The sequence below is a fragment of the Manihot esculenta genome, chromosome 11 (genome assembly GCF_001659605.2).
Source record: "Manihot esculenta cultivar AM560-2 chromosome 11, M.esculenta_v8, whole genome shotgun sequence".
Taxonomy (NCBI): domain Eukaryota; kingdom Viridiplantae; phylum Streptophyta; class Magnoliopsida; order Malpighiales; family Euphorbiaceae; genus Manihot; species Manihot esculenta.
The window spans coordinates 26,740,082-26,762,301 of record NC_035171.2 but is presented as its reverse complement, the minus strand read 5'-3'; the positions used below and the strand labels follow the sequence as shown (position 1 = coordinate 26,762,301).

Sequence of the window (22,220 nt, the reverse complement as noted above, 5' to 3'; positions counted from 1 at the left end):
TTTCTAATAAGTATTAATATTATTTATATCAATCTAACAAAATTCATATTTCATTATTAACATAATATAAAAAGTCCATAACATTATATAATATTTTTATTTAAAATATATAAAAATACTAAATAATCAAATATAATATAATTTTTACTATTTTAATTTTTAAACTTTTAAAATAAGAAGAAAAAAAAAATTCTAATAGAGTTCTCAAAAGCTTTATTGTAATTTTTTGATAAGAAATAAACTCCAAGTAAATAGGCTTTATATTTTATTAGTATAATTCTATTAATAGAAGATAGTATATATATATAATCTATTTAGATAAAATGAACTATAATTAACTAAATTAGTTAAATCATACTATTACAATTTATTAATAAATTATGATAAACCATAACCTAGTAAATTAGTTAAACTATAATCTATTAATAAAATGGTAAAAAAATTTTAATAATTAATAATATTGTAATTAATATATCTATATTATTTATGCTTAAAACTACAAGCTCTGAGGAGAGTTGTGATCAGTTTGAGGCAGCCAGAAATATGTCCAAGAGTGTTATAGGCATTCCACCAAGGATTTGACAAAGGTGATGGTATCCATTGATCTTTTGAAAAAAATCAAGTTCCATATAAAATCGAAACCAACAGACAGTTAAGAGATTGTTACAAGATGACAACTTTAGCCTAGAATCCAAAAGAAGTAAGGGATAGACTCAGCTATAATCCTAGAATCCAAAAGAAGTAAGGAATAGACCCAGCTATAATCACGCACAGGTTGAATATCACTGTCAAACCAGTGCAATAAAAGAAGAGAAAACTTGCCTTTGAAAGATAAAAGTAATAAAAGAGGAGATTCATAAACTTTTAGATACAGGATAGGAGTTTCAATATTCAACGTGGCTTGCCAACATGGTGCTGGTGAAAAAGTAAAATGGTAGGTGACAAGATCACTATTCTCTCCCGTCCATTAATATGTTAATTAATTCTACATCAGGACATGCAATAATATTTTTTTTTTATGCTATTTCAGGGTACCACCAAATACTCATAAAATTCGATGATGCTGAAAATTCATCACTAATGAAGGAGTCTTTTGTTACAAAGTAATGCACTTTGAGCTTAAAAACACAATAATAACATATCAAAGACTCGTAATCGAGAGTTTTAAAGTCTTAATTGGGATAATGGTAGAAGTTTACATAGATGATATGGTGATAAAAAGCTACACATTAGAAGACCATTTAGGAGATATTCACCAAGGTGCATTAACTATGTCAAAAAACTTAATAGGTGGATGACAGCCTTAAGGCGGTTCATCTCGTGCCCTGCCAATAGGTGTCTCTTATTCTTTAAAGCTTTAAAATGGAAGAATAGCTTTATTTGGAGGGACGAGTATATCAAACCTTTTGATAACTTAACAATTTTTTATCTTCTCCCCCATTACTAAGCTCGTCCAAACTAGGTGAGAGTTTATTTTCTTGTACCTATTTGTGATGTAAGAAATAGTGAGTTCAGTCTTGATAAGGAAAGAAGATAATAAACAAAATTCCATCTATTATGACGGCCCTCACCACACTGAGCCTAATCCTCGATCACATTACGTTGACGGTTGTTATGCCATGCTTTTTAGAATTCCTATCAAAAAATGAGATCTCTAATGTAGAGTTCAAGGTAAGCAATTCTAACATGCTTAGCTACTTTTTATTCATTCACTCGCCTACTTAAACCAACTTAAGTGTTAGAGAGGTTGCGCATTAAGGCATGAGCCACCTTACATCTTCATTTTGCATATTGCCAATTCACAAATAGAGTGTTTCAGTGACATCACATGATAATATATAATATTATATAATATGTGCATATAAAAAATAATAAGTATAATAATGTGCATAGCACATTAATAAAAAGCTAGTATATATATATATATATATATATAGTATTAGCTTTCTGTAATAGTTTTTTTTTTTTTTTTTTTACATTTCCTCCTATTAACAATTTATTTTCAGCTTTAAACATGGTATCTAAATTATTCATTTATTCTTAAACTGCAACTAAACACAGCGGAGCAATGGGTGGGCTTGCAATTGTTACGGTTGTTAAGCACTTCATATGCAGAAAGCAGTAGAGAGCCGCATGGATTTTGCTGTATGCAGAAATATTTTTTTGAGTTTGAAAAAAGCTAATTTATTATTTATAAGTGTTAATTTCAAAAGCTATTTATATTTATTTAATTTCACACGGATTTGATTATAGATTTAATAATCACAAACTGATTAATTATGACTGTAAAATGTTTACGTTATAAATGGAAGCAGTGCCGTTTGTAGTACAAATTGACCACTTCCATTTGGGATTTTTAAATTCCAAAATAAGAATCTTTTTCTCCATCAGCACTTCTTTTCTCTTCCCTATCAATTTCATTCTCAAGGCCTGCCAACTCTAATATCTTAGCTTCATTTCACTCATTCTCTTTCTCAACAAAGAACTGCCAACTGCACATGCAATTATGCTCATCTCCATTGCCGCCCTCAATTGTCGTTGATCGCCTTCACCGCCCATTAATTGGAGGTTAGAGCTTGACGCAATTTGGAGCTTGAATACAAAAGTCATTAGAGCTTAGTTTCTATTCCCAGTAGTATCGATTGGAAATTTTATTAAGGGTAGCTTTTAAGCATTGAGTTTAAATAAGATTAGGATAGTGTGAGTTTGATTTGCTGTCAAATCCTGTGTATGAAAGATGGAGATATCCTCTTTGTGTGATTATGAGATTGCATGTATGTATGTGAGATTTGAGCATCTTTTATGATAATGCATAATTTCAGTAGACAATGCTTGCAATCAAGAAAAGATTATTGTGAAGGATTTTCAGTCTTTCTTAACTGTTTAAATTAGCTAGAAGTAAAGGAAATCCATGGATTATTGCTGCAAGGTTTAAAAGATAATAATACATAATATTTTTGGACCTTCTCATATCTTCTGCTGTTGGTTTAAACTTTGCAATGTGTTTTCTTGCTCAAATTTCACGTATGACTGTTAGTTCTTTTGTTTGATGGGCTTTTTGGGCTTTGTACAATGTGTGTTTTGTTTGTATACACATACTAAAACTAAAAAAATTATATTATAATATTAAGACATGGCATCTTTAGAATTATTTAAAAAATTAACCAGTGGTATCAGATTTATAATTATAGAGATATAAGTTACTTATATTTTTTAAAAAAATTAAAAATCACTATAATTAAGATAATAGAATTTGAGCTAACTTTTTAAAATTTTAAATTTAAAATAGATTATTGTTTAAAATAGAATATATTATAGATATATGAATTTACTATCCACACGCGCCCTTAACTAAGGTGAATAGTTACAAGAGATAAATACAAGTTATTATAAAATATTTATAAAATATTAAACTCATATATTCTATACCCTTATAAGGGGCAATAGATGGCCACACTCTAACAGCAAAAGAAGCAATATAGATCCACATAGGGGAGAGGAGAGAAAGGTAAGAAAAAATCTCTCTAGTCTAAACCTGAGAGAGGAAACTTTAATGGGAATGGTTCTATAATATTCAAAATCTATTTAATGCATTATATAAGAAGCCCATATTTTTTATAATTAGGTATACTATTTTGTCTTTGGTCAATTGATATTTACACAGTCCACCGAGAGATATAAATGAATTGCGCAGAGTTAAGTTTTCAAAAATTTAAATTTAGTTTATTGAAATTTTTTTGAGCTCGAGCCAAACTCGAACTATAGTCATTTTGAACTCGAGTCGAATTTTTATCAAGTTAATTTCGAATAATTTATGAACATATCAATTTATTTACATGCATAATGAATTTTAATTTAAAATTAATAAGTTTAAATTAAATAATTTCAGTTAAATAAATATATACAAATTAATTCACAAACTTGTAAAGAACGAGCTCTTAAATTTTAATGATTCGAATAACTATGAATTTTAAAAATATGATAAATCTATATAGAGTTAAATTTTAAAAAATTTAAATTTGACTCATGAAAATATATGCAGAGTTTGAATTTATTTCTCTTATAATATTAATCTCAATCTATTTAATGAGACTGTTCGCGAGTCTGCTCATAAACTCGAAAATAAAATGAACTCATAAATTTTAACGAGACGAATATTATAAAGTTTAAACTTGACTCATGACTTGTTTAAAAATTAAGTCAAGTCTGATCGAATATTTATCAAGCGAAATCTTAAGTAATTCACGAACACTCAAGGGAAAATAAGCGAAGATTATAATAATAATAAAGCTTCAAAAAGTACATATCCCCAATAAATAAAAGCTAAATATATACTTATATTTTATATTATCTAGTATTATCTATTAAACACTTAATTAAAATTATAATTTTTTAAATATTTAAATTTATAAAAATTATAAAAATTTAGTATAAATTAATCAATATTTAAAAATCATAACTAATCATTAAATTGTACTTTAAATTTAACTAATTTTATAATTTTTATAAAATGATAAATTATACTATATTAGAGAAGAATAGTTTTAATATTTTATCAAAATTTAAACTACAAGTAGATAAGTTATTAATGCTATAATTAACTTATATAATTTATATGAATAGAAGATTCAATAGTTTTTCATATTACTTTAAATATAATGAATTAATTCAAAATATTTATCTCTCTATTTCATAATTTTTATTCACTTTATTTTTTATATAAATTAAAAAATATAATTATTTTAATTAAAAATAAAATTTTATATTAACTTTTTAATTATCCCTATCTTTAATATAAAATGATAACTTTAAGTTTTATTTAAATAATAAAATTATTATTAATAATATATTATTTGAACTAAATGTTAAAAGATGATTTTAATTTTCATTAAAAAAAATAATAATTAATAAAAAATTATATTGAAAATAAAATAAAATTAAAGAATGTTATAATTATTAATTTATATCATAATGTAAAAATAAAATTTAATATAACTAAAAATTAAATATAAATAAAATTATAGAATGAAATAAATATAAAATATAAATTTTTCTATAAAATAATTAAATACTCTATTTATGAAAGAATAATTAATTTTTATATGAATTAGAGTGTACACGGCTGGAATCAATTAGGGATGGTGTCACACTTTTCTATTTCAATAGAAAAAGGACACTTCCTGTGCCAGTGAAGTTCTTTTACTGTAGTGTCAGGAGACGTGCTGCATTTTGCTTATGAGAAACGAGCCAAAGAGATAAAACCTTTCTTTTGCCGATGAAAACAGACAAAGAAAAAGTAAGGAATCGGATATAATGGCACGGAAAAATGCCAAAAGACAGACTTATCTGTCACCACTTTGAACAATATTATGTCATCCACTGCAACACGACATCCACATACATACTATTTTTAGTTGCTTAAATGTTTCCAGAATACCTAATTCAATTTTTTCTCGTAAAAAAAAATTTTTATGATTTATATATATATATATATATATATAATTAAGATGAATACTAAAACTCAAATATTTAAAATATAATGTTATTAAAAAATAAAATTATATTATAATTGATTAAATTTAAAAATAAAGAATATAAACTAATAAATACTCATGAGAGTTATTTCGACACGTAAATTAGTACATTAAAAAATAAGATGTGAATATAATGAATTATTTAGAGCTGAATTATTGTGAGAGAATAATGTATATTTATTTTTATAATTTTTTTTATTATAAAAAAATAAAGATAAATATATTTTTTTCTGAAAATAATATAGCTACCTACTTAATAAGAGATATTTTCTGTTAATAAATCGGTAATTTCATAATTGTAGACGTAATGAGATATGCTGGACTATACTTAATAATGATATGATGAATCGGATATAATAATATCTAATTTTTTTATCAAATAGATCATATTATCTATTTATGAAATTCTCGTCACGTGAACTTATTTAATAGTGTTAACTCATTTAATAGTGATAACTCATAACTTATTTTAAATTATTGTTATGTAGTATCAAATTCAATATATAATTTTTAGTAGGAGTGATTATTTATAAAAAATAATTATAAATAAATAATCGATAATAAAAAAATTTAGCTATATTTTTTAAATTATAAATGATTAAATTTAAAATGAAATATTTGATGTAAAATAAAAATATAAAATTATTAGTTTAAAATTTTTATTGTACTAAGATAAAATTACTAGTTAATACATTATACATTTTATCTATAATGTATTTTTTAATTGCATTATAATAACCTTTTAAAAAATCATATACTTAAATAACTTTATTATATAGAACCATTATTATATAAATAAAATTTTAGTATTTTTACCGTAATATTTTTAATATTTCAATTATAATAATAAATTAAGTAAAATAATGTGTCTTCTTAATTTTATATTATAATAATCTTTTTAACTAATTTTGATTAAATAACACTGTAATAATTTAAAAATTATACAGTAAATTACCCTAAATTTAAAAGGAATGAACTTAAGTTGTTGGAGTTTAAATGGTAGGCAGATTGATAAATGGAAACGAGTGAGTATGCAGAGGACACGTCATGTAAAAATTTATTAGAAGGATCCACCACCACCAAACAAAGTGGGGACCAACTATGGCCTTTAATAAAAACCAAATTTACTTTTCTATTTTCAAAAAATAAATGAAAATATTATTAATATAATTAAATATGAATTTTATTAATATTTTTATTTTTAAATTAGAATTAAACTATAAAATATAAGTTATTTTATTAGGAAATATTGTTTACAAATTATTTTTTGAATATAAAGTATTTTTTTTCAGACAAATGAAGGCGCAAATTCAAATCTTAAATAAATACAAGTGAATAAGATTTTTGTAAATTACACTTCATATAAGAATAAATTTTGATAATTATGAGATAATTTAAATAATTTTATATAAATTTTAATGAATATATCTAAAAAAAATTACTGGGAATGAACTCGTAACAGTCGTTGTCCCACATAATTTATACGGTCCATCAGCCTTAAAATTTGAGTGTTCGTATACATTCATAGGTGAACAGATCAAAGTCTTTGAGCTCTCTTAAACACCAGAGAGGTTTGTTGAAATGGGATCTGATTCCCAGCACATAGTGATGTTACCGTTCATGGCTCATGGTCATCTCATCCCATTTCTTGCTCTTGCAAGGCAAATCCGCCGGAGAACTGGCTTCACCGTCACCATCGCCAATACCCCTTTCAACATCCAACACCTTCGTTCCACCATGAACTCCTCATCATCATCATCCCCACCTGAACCCTCCATCTGTCTCGTGGAGCTCCCTTTCTCTGTCTCCGACCATGGCCTACCCGCCAACACTGAAAACTCTGAAAACTTGCCTTTAGATCTTATTGGGAAATTTTTCGCAGCATCAACAAGTCTTAGGAACCCAGTTCATGGTCTTCTTTCTGATATTGTAGCTAAAGAAGGGAAGCCTCCGCTCTGTGTAATATCAGATATTTTCTTTGGATGGGCAGATGAAGTTGCCAAGAGTGTAGGTACTGTTAATCTGAGCTTTTCTACCGGTGGAGCCTATGGCTCTTTGGCTTATATTTCTTTGTGGTTGAATCTTCCTCAACGGAAAGCTGATTCCGATGAGTTTCACGTGCCGGGATTTCCTGACAGCTACCGTTTTCATATAACTCAGTTGCATCAATTTTTAAGAAACGCAGATGGTACTGATTCATGGTCCAAGTTTATGCAGACACAGATCTCACTTTCTTTGCAATCCTTTGGATTTTTATGCAATACAACTGAAGAAATTGAACCTCTAGCATTGGAGCTCTTGAGGAAATATATTAAGCTTCCTGTTTGGAGTATTGGACCTCTTCTTCCACCTGATGTGCTCAATGGTTCATCCCTTTCAGGTTCAGGTTCAGGTTCAAGCATAACCATTCAACGTGCAGGGAAAAAACCTGGGATTTCTACAGAGAGATGTCTGGAATGGCTAGATTTACAGAGTCCAGTTTCAGTTCTTTACATCTCTTTTGGTTCACAAAACTGCATTACTCTGTCTCAGATGATAGAAATGGCAATTGGGTTGGAAGAAAGCACAAAGCCTTTCATTTGGGTGATAAGGCCACCAGTGGGTTTTGACAGAAAAGCTGAATTTAAAGCACAATGGCTACCAGAAGGATTCGAAGAGCGAATCAACAGCAGAAAACAGGGATTGTTGGTGAGGAATTGGGCACCCCAGTTGGAGATTCTGTCACACAAATCCATTGGAGCATTTCTCAGCCACTGTGGTTGGAATTCTGTACTGGAAAGCTTGAGCCAAGGTGTGCCGATCATAGGATGGCCTCTAGCAGCAGAACAGGCGTATAATTCTAAAATGCTGGTGGAAGAAATGGGTGTTAGTGTGGAGCTGACAAGAGGACTTCAAAGCACTATAACTTGGAAAGAAGTGAAGGAGGTGGTGGATCTGGTAATGGAACCAAAAGGGAAAGGTGATCATATGAGGAAGAAGGCTTTGGAGATTAGTATGTTAATGAGAAAATCAGTAAAAGAGGAAGGTGAAGAGATTGGGTCTTCTGTCAAAGCATTGGATGATCTCGTAAATATCCTTCTATCCAAAAGACAAGAGAACAAGCCAATTGCATGAATTTTTTTTTATTGCATGAATTAAGTGAATAGAAAATGGAAAATTTAGATTTTGAGAAATGCTATATATTTTTTTTGAAAGCATTTGAGAAATGCTATATAAACAGTACCTTTTCAAGGGATTCTCCCCTCTCCATATTTTATTGATGAAAAAAAATAATAATAATTAATCAAGATGATAAAATATATACTTCATCGTCGCATAACTTTGACGACTTTTATTTTATATATATATATATTAAGAAATATAATTTTTTTATTAATTTTTCAATTATATTTATTTTAAATATATTAAATTTTATTAAATATTAAAAAATATTTTAAAAGATTTCTTAAAATAAAATAAAATTAAATAAGGGTATAATAATTAATTTAAATGTTATCATAGTCTAAATTAAAAAAATAAACACTAATTTTAGAATAAGTCAAAAGAAAAAGTAAATTATATTTTAGCTTCAAATCAATATTATAATTAATAAATTAATCTTTATATTTTTAAAATTGAATATTTAAACTCTGTATTTTCACTAAACTCAGTCTTTTCATTTATTTTCTGGTTAAATTTAAAAAAAAAAATTTTTATAATATCTTTATTGTACCATACAACATATATAAAATAAACTTTTATATTTAAAAGTCCAAATCCTCTTTCTTCTTTTCTCATTCTCAATCCTGAAAATGAATGGTAAGTTGATAGATATCTACTTCAAACAGTTCTGTGGCATTTTATGATGTGAGGTTATAAAATCTTAACAGTAGATACGGAAAGAGAGCTAGAATTCTAATTTCATAATTTATAGATAATCCAAATAAGCTTTATTACTACTGTAGATGCAATATTTGTGGTAATTTTTGTAGTTAGTGTGAGCTTTGAATACGATAGTAAATGTTAGTTCAAGTAAGAAAAAAAATTAATTTAATAGTTTTGCTTAAAAAGATAAAGAATGAGGTGAAGAGAGTTTAGGAAGATAAAAATTTGTGTTAGAAAATTTTGGGAGGATTGAATGTATATTAAAAAATTTGAAAACTTTATTGTTAATTTATATATTTTTATTGTTTATAATAATAGTAAAAATAATTTAATTGTATGAGGTGTTTGAATAAATGAAAGTGTTTGTTTTGTATATTTACTTTCACTATAAAAGATAGGAGAAATTAAAAATAGTGAAAATTTTAAAAAAATTATAGATTTTAAATGTAGTGGTTGATCTGTTTTAATATATAAAAATTATAAAATTAAAAAAAAAAACTTATATTTTTAGATGTGAGTTTTTTTTTATGTGATGTAATAATTTTTATCAATTATTTACATTTAAACTCACAGAAAAATAAACAGGGGTTCATCAATTTGAATAAAATAAAAATAAAAAATTTAAATATTTAATTTTATAAATATAGGGACTCAGTCTATTGATTATGGTATAATTTAAAAATTAAAATATAATTAAAAAAAGTAAAAATGATAAGATAAAAGAGAAATAAATACTTCTAACGAACAATCACGTCACATGATAGAGATTCCTCTTTTTGTTATCAACTTTTTTTCGAAGGATGTGATTTTCAGCATTTAGTGCTTTTCTATAAAGCATATTGTGTGCTCAGTCTAGAAACTAGTTTTTTTCTTTTATCTGAAAGTATTCCAGAAACTAGTTACGCTATCATTTAATTACGGAACTACCTTTTTGACAAAATTTATCCATTAACTATATTAACGTTATCTATTTCAAAATAAAAATATATATATATATTAACGTTATGTTTGGATTGAGCTATATTTAGGGATGGCAGGCGGGCGGGTTTTCGCGGGTATCCGATCCGTCCAAACCCTATTAGAACGGATTTGGGTATTTACAAAACGGATTTGGGCGGATTCGGATTTGAAAAATTTTACCCGTCTCGGATTCGGGTAGGGTTCGGAATTAAGTGATCGGATACCCGTTACCCGAACCCGATTAGCTATACTTCAAAACTAACCCTAAATTCCCTTATCCCTAATTCATTTTCTTATTTTACTCGACCTTCTCTTTGCGCCTCTCTCCCCCCTTCCCTTCCCATAATTTCCAATCGACACCTCTCCCCCACTTCACTGACGACTGCCGGCAGCCCAGTCGGCACCGGCGACATCTCCTTCTCTCTCTCCAGTCGGCGATATCTCCCACTTCCCAGTCAACGCCTCCCTCCCCCACTTCCGGTCAGCGATATCTCCTTCTCTCTCTCTAGTGTGGCGACATCTCCCACTTCCCAGTCGGAGACAATTCTTCCCTCTCCCCGGTTGGCATCGGCGACATCTCCTTCTCTCTCCACAGTCGGTGACGACTGGAGACAACCCGTGCCTCTCCCCAATCAGCGTCAGTGACATCTTCTTTTACTGAAATCTCTTCGGGTATGTTAACTTCATTTTTTTATACTGCATAAACACATCAAGGATACATAAAAATAGTTTTTTAGAATTATAGACTATTAATCTGATTATTTAGATATTGTTAAAAAATCTAACTATTTGCTATTTGGTTACGGTTGATTGTTAGAATTTATGGACTATTAATCTGATTTATGGACTAAAAGTTGCTATTAAAGATTTTTTAGAATTTATAGACTATTAACCTGATTATTTAGATATTGTTAAAAAATCTAACTATTTGCTATTTGGTTACTGTATATTGTTAGAATTTATGGACTATTAATCTGATTTATGGACTAAAAGTTGCTCTTAAAGATTTTTAGAATTTATAGACTATTAATCTGATTATTTAGATATTGTTAAAAAATCTAACTATTTACTATTTGGTTACTGTTGATTGTTAGAATTTATAGACTATTAATCTGATTTATGGACTAAAAGTTACTATTAAAGATTTTTAAAATTTATAGACTATTAATCTGATTATTTAGATATTGTTAAAAAATCTAACTATATGCTATTTGGTTACTGTTGATTGTTAGAATTTATGGACTATTAATCTGATTTATGGACTAAAAGTTGCTATTAAAGAATTTTAGAATTTATGGACTATTAATCTGATGATCTGATTATTTGCTATTTGATCACTGTTAATCTGATTGTTAACTAAGTGAACTTTAGTGGTTATTTTAGTTTGTGGTTATGTATTGATTTGAATAAATTTATATGTTGATTAAGTTACTATATTTGTTCTTATGGTTATGTATTGTTTGCTAATACATGTTATTGTTCTTCATATTTAGGATATTTAAAATGTCAACGTTTAATAGTTCCGAAGATGTAGCGAGTTGTAAAACTACTACTGTTTCTCAACCTTCTTCAACCACTCAGCCCGCTAATAGTTCCACCCATTTTCAATTGGAGCCATCTACACCAATCAATCCCTCTCATTCATTGCCAGCCGCTTCAGAAATGGAAGGTAATTACAACAATAAACTCTTATTTTTATTTTATTTTATTTTAATGTAAAACTAATAAATGTTAATAATTTTTTCTGGTTGTTCAAATGAGAATAAATCTTGTTTATGGGATGCTGAGAATGATGTGAATTAAATCATGCATTTCACAATTTTAATATGTAAGTTTGATTTTTATTTCTTTTTTATTTTATTATTTTTTATGATAATGTGTATTATTTTGCAACTGTGGTATTCTAATTTTTCTTTATTTATTTTTTTGAAGCTTTTCAAGCACAATTTGATGTTGGAGATTGAAATGATCAATTAAATATATTTTATGTTCAATCAATATAGTTTAATGAACTTTTGGAACATTTCATTTGTTCAAAATGTTATGTTGGATAGATAATTGATTAATGGTTGTGTTATGATGAATTTGTAATATATTTATTTACTTTTAGTATATTTAAATTTCCTAATTCAAGCTTGTTATTTGGGTTATAATATGTGAATCTTTAATTTCTTATCATTGAATTGAATTATAAAAATAGGGAGCTTGTTATTTGGGTTATAATATGTAAATTTTTAATTTTTTATCATTGAATTGAATTATAAAAATCGGGTTTGGTCGGGTTCGGGTAGTGTGCGGGTATTGCTAAACGGATTTGGAACGGGTACGGGTAGTAAAATTAAAACACTAAACGGGTTTGGGACGGGTTTGAAAATTTTATATATAATCGGGTTCGGATTTGGGTATTTCCAATTTCGCGGGTACCCTACCCGTTGCCATCCCTAGCTATATTAACATTCTGTTTGAATTGAGGAGAAATAAGAGGAAATAAAATTTTGAGAGGAAAATAAAATTTATATCCATCCATTATTTTCTTTTCAAATTGGAGGAGAAGTAGGATTTTTTTTAAAAAAAATAACTAAAGTATTCCTATATTTTATAGATTGTTTTTTGAAAATTTAAAAATAAAATTATAATTTTATCATTAAAAAAATATTTTTCTTTCAATATTTTCCTTGCTTTGCCCATACAAATACTACAATCAATTAGTTTCCATTTTAATTAATTTTTTTTCTTCCCATTATTTTCCTTTCACCTATCTAAACACAAAATAAAAAATTGAATAAGACCATTCGTCGATATAGTTAATAAAATTAAATAATCGCATCTCAATTTTACATCGAAAGTTTATGAAAGATTTTTATATTTATAAATCTTTATCAACTATACCAATTAAATTTGATTGGTGAAAAAATTTATAGGAAAATTTTAAAATAATAGAAATTTAACTTTTAAAATAAATTAATATTTAAAAGATGGCACTTGATCAGTTGAGTAGTTCTAAAAATAAAATTAATTTTATATTTTTTTTTCAAAATTCTGATTCGTATATGAAATAAAGGCACAACCAATGACATAAATTGACACTAATCTCACATCCAAAGCTTTTTTTTATTATTTTTTTGTTATTTGTTTTAACAAAAACTACGTTCTCCTCAATCTACTTTAATTTAGTGAGTTCATTATCCATAAATTCATATATGATTAGGTTGCCAAGTCAACGTGAAGGCCTATGTGTAAAATTAAAAAGAAAAATGTGAATTCAATTCTTACATATATATTTTTTTCTTGATTTATTTTTACTTGAATCATTTTTATTTTAATTAAAAAATATTAAATCTTTTTATTTAACACTATTAAATTTAACACATCGATTTGAATTAAAAGTAATAGATTCTTTATAAAAGTTAGGAAGCGTAGATAAAACAATGATTCAATCAACAATTAAAAAAGCCAAAAAGTAAAAAACAGGATCTGTTTTAGAGGTAGGACTGTTAAATAAGGGATTTAATTCAGTTAATTAATTTTCTATAATTTTTTTATAATTTTTTTCAATTTAAATATTTATTTATAAAATCAAGGTATTTTTATGAAAATAGTTCTAAATATACCTTATTAATATTAATCAATTCAATAATAAATTATGTAGTTTTTAACATTTTATAAAAAGGTATTTTAATAAAATATTCATCCTATTAATTTATTCTAATCATTATTTTAATCCTAGTAAAATTAGGAGAGAGTAATAAATAATATCACTGGTGTACTATTTCAGATAATTACATTTTCCCATTTAAAATTAGACAAAATTTTAATGGATTTTGATATTCTGAATAATTATTATCAAATTTTGAAGTTTCGAAGCTTTAGATTTTTAGTCTCAACTGGCATTTTTTTTATGAAAAAAATTGTATTAATTAATTACTTAAAAAGAATCGTTCAACAATAAGCATGCTAATAACTAATCATTGTCAACTTTTATTGGAAAATTTCGGATAGTGGTGTTATCTTTTCAGACTATAATGCTTTGTTCAGAAAAAAAAAAAAAAAAAAAGAAAAAGAAAAAGGAAACAAAAGAGAGAAAGGACCATGTACTGTTTTATCATTAGCAAAATTAGATTATTTTATTAATACTATTAATTTTAATAATATAGAATTAAATATTTAATTAAAAATTAAAAAAATTAACCAACAAATATTGAAATAAGTGATTTGACACTCTTTTTTCTTAATTGAGATCTAATGTTTGATTTTTCTTAAACGATTTATATACTCGTTATGAGCATTTTTAACTCTTAATAAGTTAATTTAATGGATTTGAAAATACCCATAGTTATTATATAAAAAAATTATAAATATAATTTTTTTGTTAATCCCATTAAATTTTGATAATAAACTACTGAATATTTAATTCAAAATAATATTAAATTATGAATATGAGTTACTTTTAAAAAATTGAAAAAAAAGTAGGTTCTGTTCAGGTCACCCTAAAATCTACTCTACTTTAATGTGTGAGATGCAGATTCTAGCAAGTTCATTCAAAGGTGAAAACTCTATATACTAGCTAGTCCTAGAGCTTGATTTTTTATTAAGCACATTATCTCTCCTTTCATTTTTCTATTAATTTACCATTGTTGCCAACATATTTATCTTGTTGATGATTATAGATATATACTTGAAGGGAAGTTGTTGTATTAGATGAAATGAAGAATAAATGATGAAGAGAAAATGTTAGCAGGGATAGTTCACCGGTTTCTCCCCTTTTCATTATATCTTTTAATTTTTTAATTTAAGTGAAATCTACTTTAATAAGTAAAAAAATTTATTTATTTATTTAATGTTAATTATTAAAATTTATAATATTAATATAAAACGGTTATTTGACTAGTGTTGTAAAGGTATAAATACATTCGTATTCGAACGGTTGATCACAGATAATGTGTTTGTAACTTTCGAGGTTTTTCATCATATAAAAATGTGAAGGCTTTCTTGTCGGTCACTAATATTGCTCAAGCTAAACATAGCTAAAGCTTAAAACGACTAGGGTTTGTGGATGTTTTGGGTCCCCTTATTCATGCATTGTGTAACATCCATCTCATATTCTGTTTTAGTTAATGGCAAAGCTATGTCCCCCTTTAAACTCAAGTGCAAGGTTTCTTGTTAATTCTTTGTATACCAAATTTGGATCCCAACCAGTTGGATAATCACAGAAGGAGTCTAAGTACTCAATAGTTTTAACATAATCATAATTATAAACTCCCAAATGTAGATTAAAACTTGTAATTGAACAATGTACCATTTTATTCTGCAGCCTAAAATAAACAATAGATACATTTAAATTAAAATTCTACACATCAAAAGAGAACTCAAAGGTAGCATAAAACTCACGGCACAGCTCAACGTAGGAGGGGCAGTTTATTACAAAGGATTTCCTCCATCCAATATTATCAATTAAAGTATAAATTTCATCAAACAATTGCAACTGAGTCAACGCAACATCGCTTATGCTCTTGCAAGAGTAAATATCAGAATGGAGAAGGCCCGTGGTTTCCTTTTCACTGTAACTTGAGGTTGTGTCTTCGCTGCTGTGTCTTCGCTATTGCTTTCTGTGGAAGCTTCCAAGATCAATGTGGTGGTCTTTGGTTGTGCTTTCTAGTCCTGTAGCTATTTTAGGATTTCAAGCTTGACCTCCCATTCGTCATCTTCATCATATGTACTTCATAGATGGGGGTTTTACCTTTCATTTGTGAGCGAGTGGGTCTCCTCGTTGCAACCGAAGAAGAAACCGCCGCTGGCGTCGCGTTTGCTATTTGCGATGATACTGCCAGAGTCTTTGTCATTTTTCGAGCAGGCTGCTTCTTTGTCAATGGTGTCGCCATATAGTCCGATGAGTCTTAGCAGCGTCATGTGGTCGAGGGCACGGTGGCTATCGTCGCTTCAAATTGGTCCTTGGTGCATTGGTGTTTCGCCATCGTCGTTCCTATAAGAGAGAGAGTTGAGAGAGAAAAAGGGTCGACGGCACATGAGAGAAGAAAAGAAAAGAAAAGAAGGTGTTAGGGTTTTTTAAATAAAAATAAACAATAAATAACTAAAATAGTAAAAAAAATAACATTACATTTAATAAAGCAGTTATAAAACAAATCAAATAGCACTCCGAGGCTTAGCCTGGTGGAAAGTGCATCCTTGTAGCCTTGTGAGGTCAAAGGTTCGACTCCCCCCACCCCTATTTCAAAAAAAAAAAAAAAACAAATCAAATAATTTACCATTCAAATAACCATTGAAGGCTCTATTTAATCTCCATATAGTTCAGACTTGTTCGGAAGATATAATCTGCTCCAAGGTAGAAGGCAATGGAAAAAATAAAAGAACAAAAAATTAAATGAGAAATAAAAGCTCTTGGTCACGGATAGGATTGGACAAGCATGTCACCTTGAGTTGCCTCCCAAGTAGCGCCTTTGTTTCTTGTCCTTGGCTGGATATTAGTGGCATGTTAAGCTTCATTGGTTTCCCTTCTACAACCACTTCCATCTTCGTATTCATTCAACACCCAAATTAACTTCTTTACTTTTAAAGGATTCAACTTGGGAGAGATTATGATTAGAAGTGTGTTACTACTTTCTAAGAATACATATTTCAAATGCATAGGAAATGTTTTTACATCGAGTTTTAGCGCCTGAAGAATAGAAAGAAGAAGTTTGTGGTAAGTTTTGGGTATTGGAAGTGAGTTAAAAATACTTACCTTATGGCTTGAAACGTCCAATGAGCATACTGGTTCTATGATTTCCTCATCGAGTTGAGATGTGCTATTGTCAAGGCAGTCCAATGTCAAATTTTCAGTTAGAGCTACCTACAACTTGTCTTCCTTACTTAATTCAAATACTTCTTGAGCAAGAAAATCAACAATGTCTGTTGTGCAAAGAGAAAAATTATTATTAGGATACTTCATTACATCATAGACATTAAATTTTACCTCTTCTCTGTCAAACTCCATCGTGAGCATACCTTCATGCACGTTGATCTTCGTTCTAGCTGTGCTAAGGAATGGTCTTTTGAGCAACAAATCAGTAGAGTTAGATAAACTATCATCTTCCATGTCCAAAATAAAAAAGTCTGTTGAAAAAATTAATTTTCTTACTTAAACCAAGACATCCTTCAACACGCTCTTGGATAGACTATTGATCTATCGGTGACTTAGAGTGCGACTCCTATTTGTTTCGAAGGACCTGCATTCAAAGATAAATAAACAGACAGATGTATAACATTTATTGAAGCTCCTAAATCACACATTACCTTCTTAACTTCAAAGTTTTCAACTTTACATGATATTGCAAACATGTCCTTATCTTTATATTTTTGTGGAATCTTTCTTTGAAGTAAAGCTGACACATTCTCACCTATCTTAATCTTTTCATATCCATATAATTTCCTTTTACTAGTGCATATGTCTTTTAGAAATTTCGCATACCTGGGTATTTGCTTTATAGTTTTAAGAATGGGTATGTTTACTTGGACTTTGCGAAAAATCTCTAAAATCTCTTTTTTTTTCCCTTTCCCTTTTGGATTGAGAAAGTTTTTTAGGAAAAGAGGGACGCGTTACCTGAATTAAGCACTATTCTACCTCTGATTTTTTGGGCTAGTTCTCTGCTGAAATCTCTATTTCTGCTTCTGGCATCAGATCTGTTGCACTGCCTTGGGCAAGCCACTTCAACTGGCAGTTTCCAATTCTTTTCTGCTTTGCAATATAATTGCACTTGCATTCTATTTTGGGTTTGGTACAGTTTGGGAGAGTAGTTTTCCTTGAGATTCCAGCTTGCTCATTGATATAGCAAGTTGACTCTCTCAGTTCTCTAAATTCTATATGCTCAATTTCGTTTCCTGTTGAAAAGTAAGAGTTCTATTAACAAGAGATTGCACAATATTTTCTAGAGACATACCTGATTTTGCAGCTTGATAATTCACTCTTGGTTGAAAATTTTATTGTCTATTCCCATAGCTAAGATTCAGATGACCTCTCCACCCCAGATTATATGTATTTGAAAATGGATTATACTTCCTTTGTTGTCTATTGAATCCTCCAATTATATTTACTTGTTGTTCTTCCTGAAGGGTAGGATATATATCTATGGGATGGTTGGCTTGTTTGCAAATGCCAGAAGTCCGTACATTATTCCCTACAACCAATTGTTGAATTGCAGCGGTAAGTTGTGAAATTTTAAAATCTAAAGATGCAATACTTACCTCATTCACACGTCTAGAAATATCTTTATCTCGACCATACTGTCTAGAGTTGGCAGCTATTTTCGAGATTAAAGTTTTATCCTCTTTAAGCTCCATTTCTGAAATAGCATCTCCACTAGCAGCATCTATTATTCTCTTTTTTAATGACAATAGTCCTTCATAGAAATAAAGGTTGAGTTGTTTTTTGGTGATTCCATGTTTTGGAAAACTTACTATTAATTTTGTGTAACGTTCCCAATATTCATGGAGCGTTTCATTTTGTCTTTATTTGATTCCACTTACTTTCTTTCTTATAGATGGAGCTTTAGTTGCTGGAAAAAACCTTTCTAGAAACAAAGCTCTAATTTATGCCCAAGTGGTAATTGAACCTGGGGTCAAATAATAGAGCTAATTCTTAGTAGATTCAATTAAAGTAAAAGAAAAGGCTACTAATCTGATATGTTCATCAGTTATCCCCTGTGGTCGCATGCTTGCACAATCTACGTAAAATTCTTTCAAATGGTGATGTAGATCTTCATTTTTCAACTCTTGAAATTTTAATAACATGTGAATCATACATGTTTGAAATTCCAAGGGTGCGTTCAACACTGGGTATGTAATGCAAAGAGGTTGCTCTTCGGCAGGAGCTGCAGCCATCGTTTCTCTTCCATTGGGTTCAACTAGGTGTTTGGGTGGTCTTGAAGACGTGGGGTATTTGGTGTTTTCTCGCACAGATGTTCGGATAGATGGTTGAGAGGCTCCCTTTTTTGATCAAACTGGATTCTATTGTTTTCAGATCTAGTCATAAAAATAAAAATAAATTATTAGAGGTCCCCAGCAATGCACCAAAATTTAACGGGCTTCGAATCCATCAATTAAAAATTGATTTTTCTTTTCTAGATTTAAAAGATTTTTTGCAGATAGGGTAAATGAGTGTCGATCCCACAGAAACCTTAAAATTGTTTAATATTTATGATAAGTGAGAAAAAGAAGAACCGTTTAATCAAGAAGAGAGAAGAAGAAAATTGCTATTGAAGAAATTGATTTGAAAAAAAACTAAAGAAGAAATAAATTAATGCAATTAGAGTGATGAAATATATAATTAATTAAAAAGCTCATGTTGAAGGTAATTAAAATTAAGAGGTTTCAATTGATCATTGATTCAAAGATAATTAATTTAATTCCCATTACTGGTTATAATATTCAAACAAGCGAATCCCACCAATTCTTTCTTAAAATTAAATTAATTTACGTAGCGCTTAAATTAATTCCTAATTAATTGATAACTACATCAAACGTATAGATTTAATTAATTAATTACTTTAAGAATAGAAAAACCTAAACGTGATCGATAATAGCAAGCGAATTATTTAAATCAAATCAATTAATTTTTTAATATAAACGAATATGCTAATTATTACTTGTATTAATCTAATTAAATAATTACATATTTACTCGGGTTAATTAGCAATATGTTGTCTTTCTAGGAGATTCAATAGACCTCTTGTACTTCTAAAAGGACAACAATGGAGGTGGTGTTTTTCAAAAATAGAAATTAATTGAAAACAGAAATTAAGATGAACATAAATTAAGAATAAAATCCCACAATTTATTTAAACCTCAACTTAATTAACTTTCAACTGAATAAAGAGTTTAGCCTTTAAGTGTCATAATAAAATTGTAGAAAAATAAAAGAAGGAGAAGAAGAATTCAGCCAAAGAAGAATTGAAGAAGAGAGAAGAGAAGAAAAGAGATGAGATCCTATTTCTAGGGCAGCCTTTATATATGCTTTTCCTAAATAAAAAGATAATTATTCAGAATTTAAAAGAAAAAGTAAAATAAATTTATTACTCCTATAATGACTCTTATTCTAATTTTGATCTGATTGTGTTTGCATCTATCTAAAATAGTTTCAAACTCTGTACAGCGCAAAATAGAAATCGTACGATCTGTTCGTCAAGTTTAGACTATAGTCTTGGGTAAGACTATACCTTCTAGTTAAAAAAAGATCTAAAATAGTTTCTTTTAGTTTATTTTGTTATTTTCAGCTCAAAACCTATCCAAATTCAAAATTTAAGTAAAAAACTAATTCGTTTATATCAAAATCATAATAAAATTATAGAATTTAATATGAAAAAATGGTAAGTTTTGCATCTCATCGCATATGCATATATAAACGAGGAAAGCAAGTAAAAGTATTTAAAGAATGGGAAAGAGAAATGAATTACATCCCAAAGTCCTACAACTAAAGAAAAGGATGAGGAAAAAATAATTAAATTATATTACCAAAATAATTAAAATTAAAAATATATTTCCTATTATGAAACCTTTAAATCCATAACCCTTCGCAAGGACCTTAAAGGTGCTCCATTGGGCCTTCAAATAAAGTTGGACTTCACTTTGGGCTTATAGGGTTAGCCCAATAGTCCACCAAGGCAAGCAACTCAAACCAATGAGGGGGAGAAGTGCTGGCCATGCTTCTTTGTAAATAAGGTAAGGATATATTTTTCTTGCTTTTTTGGTCCTCACTTACTAGAATTAAAATTACCATAATTTAAGGAGAAAAAAAAAGTAAATAAACAAAATAAAATTAATTTACAACAAATAAAATAAAGAAAATCAAGTCTGAAAATTAAAAGGGACAGCAATCCTAAATAAAGAAGGAAATCAAATCCCTTTCCTAACTCTTGTTCTAACACAAAAAGAAATATTAATAACATAAAAAAAAATTAAATACCAAAATATAGAATCAAAGTCAAAAGAACAAAAAAAAAAAAAAATTAAAATAGTCCTACCGAAATAACATATATGATGATAATAGATTTTTGACAGAATTAAATTTTTGAAAAAATTGTAAATCAACAAATAAAAATTAAAAAAAATTAACATAAATAAACTTTACATATAAACTAGATAATAAAAAAGGAATCAACTTAAAAGCATTAGTAAAACTCAAGGTGTGACCCTTGCAATAACATTATTCTAGAAACTGACACTGATTTTCTATACGATATAGCACTTATTAATAAAAGTTAAAATTAAAAAAACTCAAATCATAAGAAATTTAGTTCACTTTTCAACTTAAATTTAGGATCATAGAATTTAGGATCAAGAATCACATGATTTGATGGTTAGAAAGTCAATAATATATGAAAATTATAGAGAATTTTATGAAAATTACAATACAAATATTTTGGAAATCAAAATCCTTTACATTCAAGATGGATAACCCAAAAAGAATGGGAATCACCAAAATAAACATATATAAATTTATATTATTTTCAAATTTCATATTAAAATTAATGTAGAAGATGAGTAATATAGTAAAATAAATTAAAAAACATGTAAAATAATATTTTTGTGCCATAAAAACTATTTTTGAGAGTGTTTACCTTTGATTAAAATAATAGAAGCAAAAAGAAAAAAGATTGAGCAGAGAAGGCAAAAGGCAGCGACAAGGTAAGGAAGAGAGGAGACGTTTCTTGTCTTTGTTTTTTTTTTAATGAGAGAATTTTCAGCCTAGGAAGAGTGGAAGGCCGACTGGAACAAAGAATGAGTGAATGTGCTTATTATTTTTAGGTTTTTGGGAGAGACGAAGGAAATAAATAAATATGGTAAAACCAAAAAAGAAATCAAATCTCCCTC

At 28.1% G+C, this 22,220-nt stretch overlaps 1 protein-coding gene and 1 long non-coding RNA gene across 2 annotated transcripts; both read left to right on the top strand.

Annotated features, from left to right (window-relative positions):
• Positions 1 to 7,039: 7,039 nt before the first annotated feature.
• On the top strand, positions 7,040 to 8,731 carry LOC110625872 (UDP-glycosyltransferase 92A1). Its single transcript, XM_021771557.2, has one exon. It carries the CDS (start codon positions 7,116 to 7,118, stop codon positions 8,646 to 8,648), a length of 1,533 nt encoding a protein of 510 aa, XP_021627249.1. The 5' UTR covers positions 7,040 to 7,115; the 3' UTR covers positions 8,649 to 8,731.
• A 1,826-nt stretch (positions 8,732 to 10,557) lies between these two features.
• LOC110625747 lies at positions 10,558 to 12,514 on the top strand. Its single transcript, XR_006352434.1, has 3 exons — positions 10,558 to 11,030; positions 11,852 to 12,186; positions 12,291 to 12,514. It is a non-coding gene; the product is annotated as an uncharacterized LOC110625747 (long non-coding RNA).
• Positions 12,515 to 22,220: the final 9,706 nt, after the last annotated feature.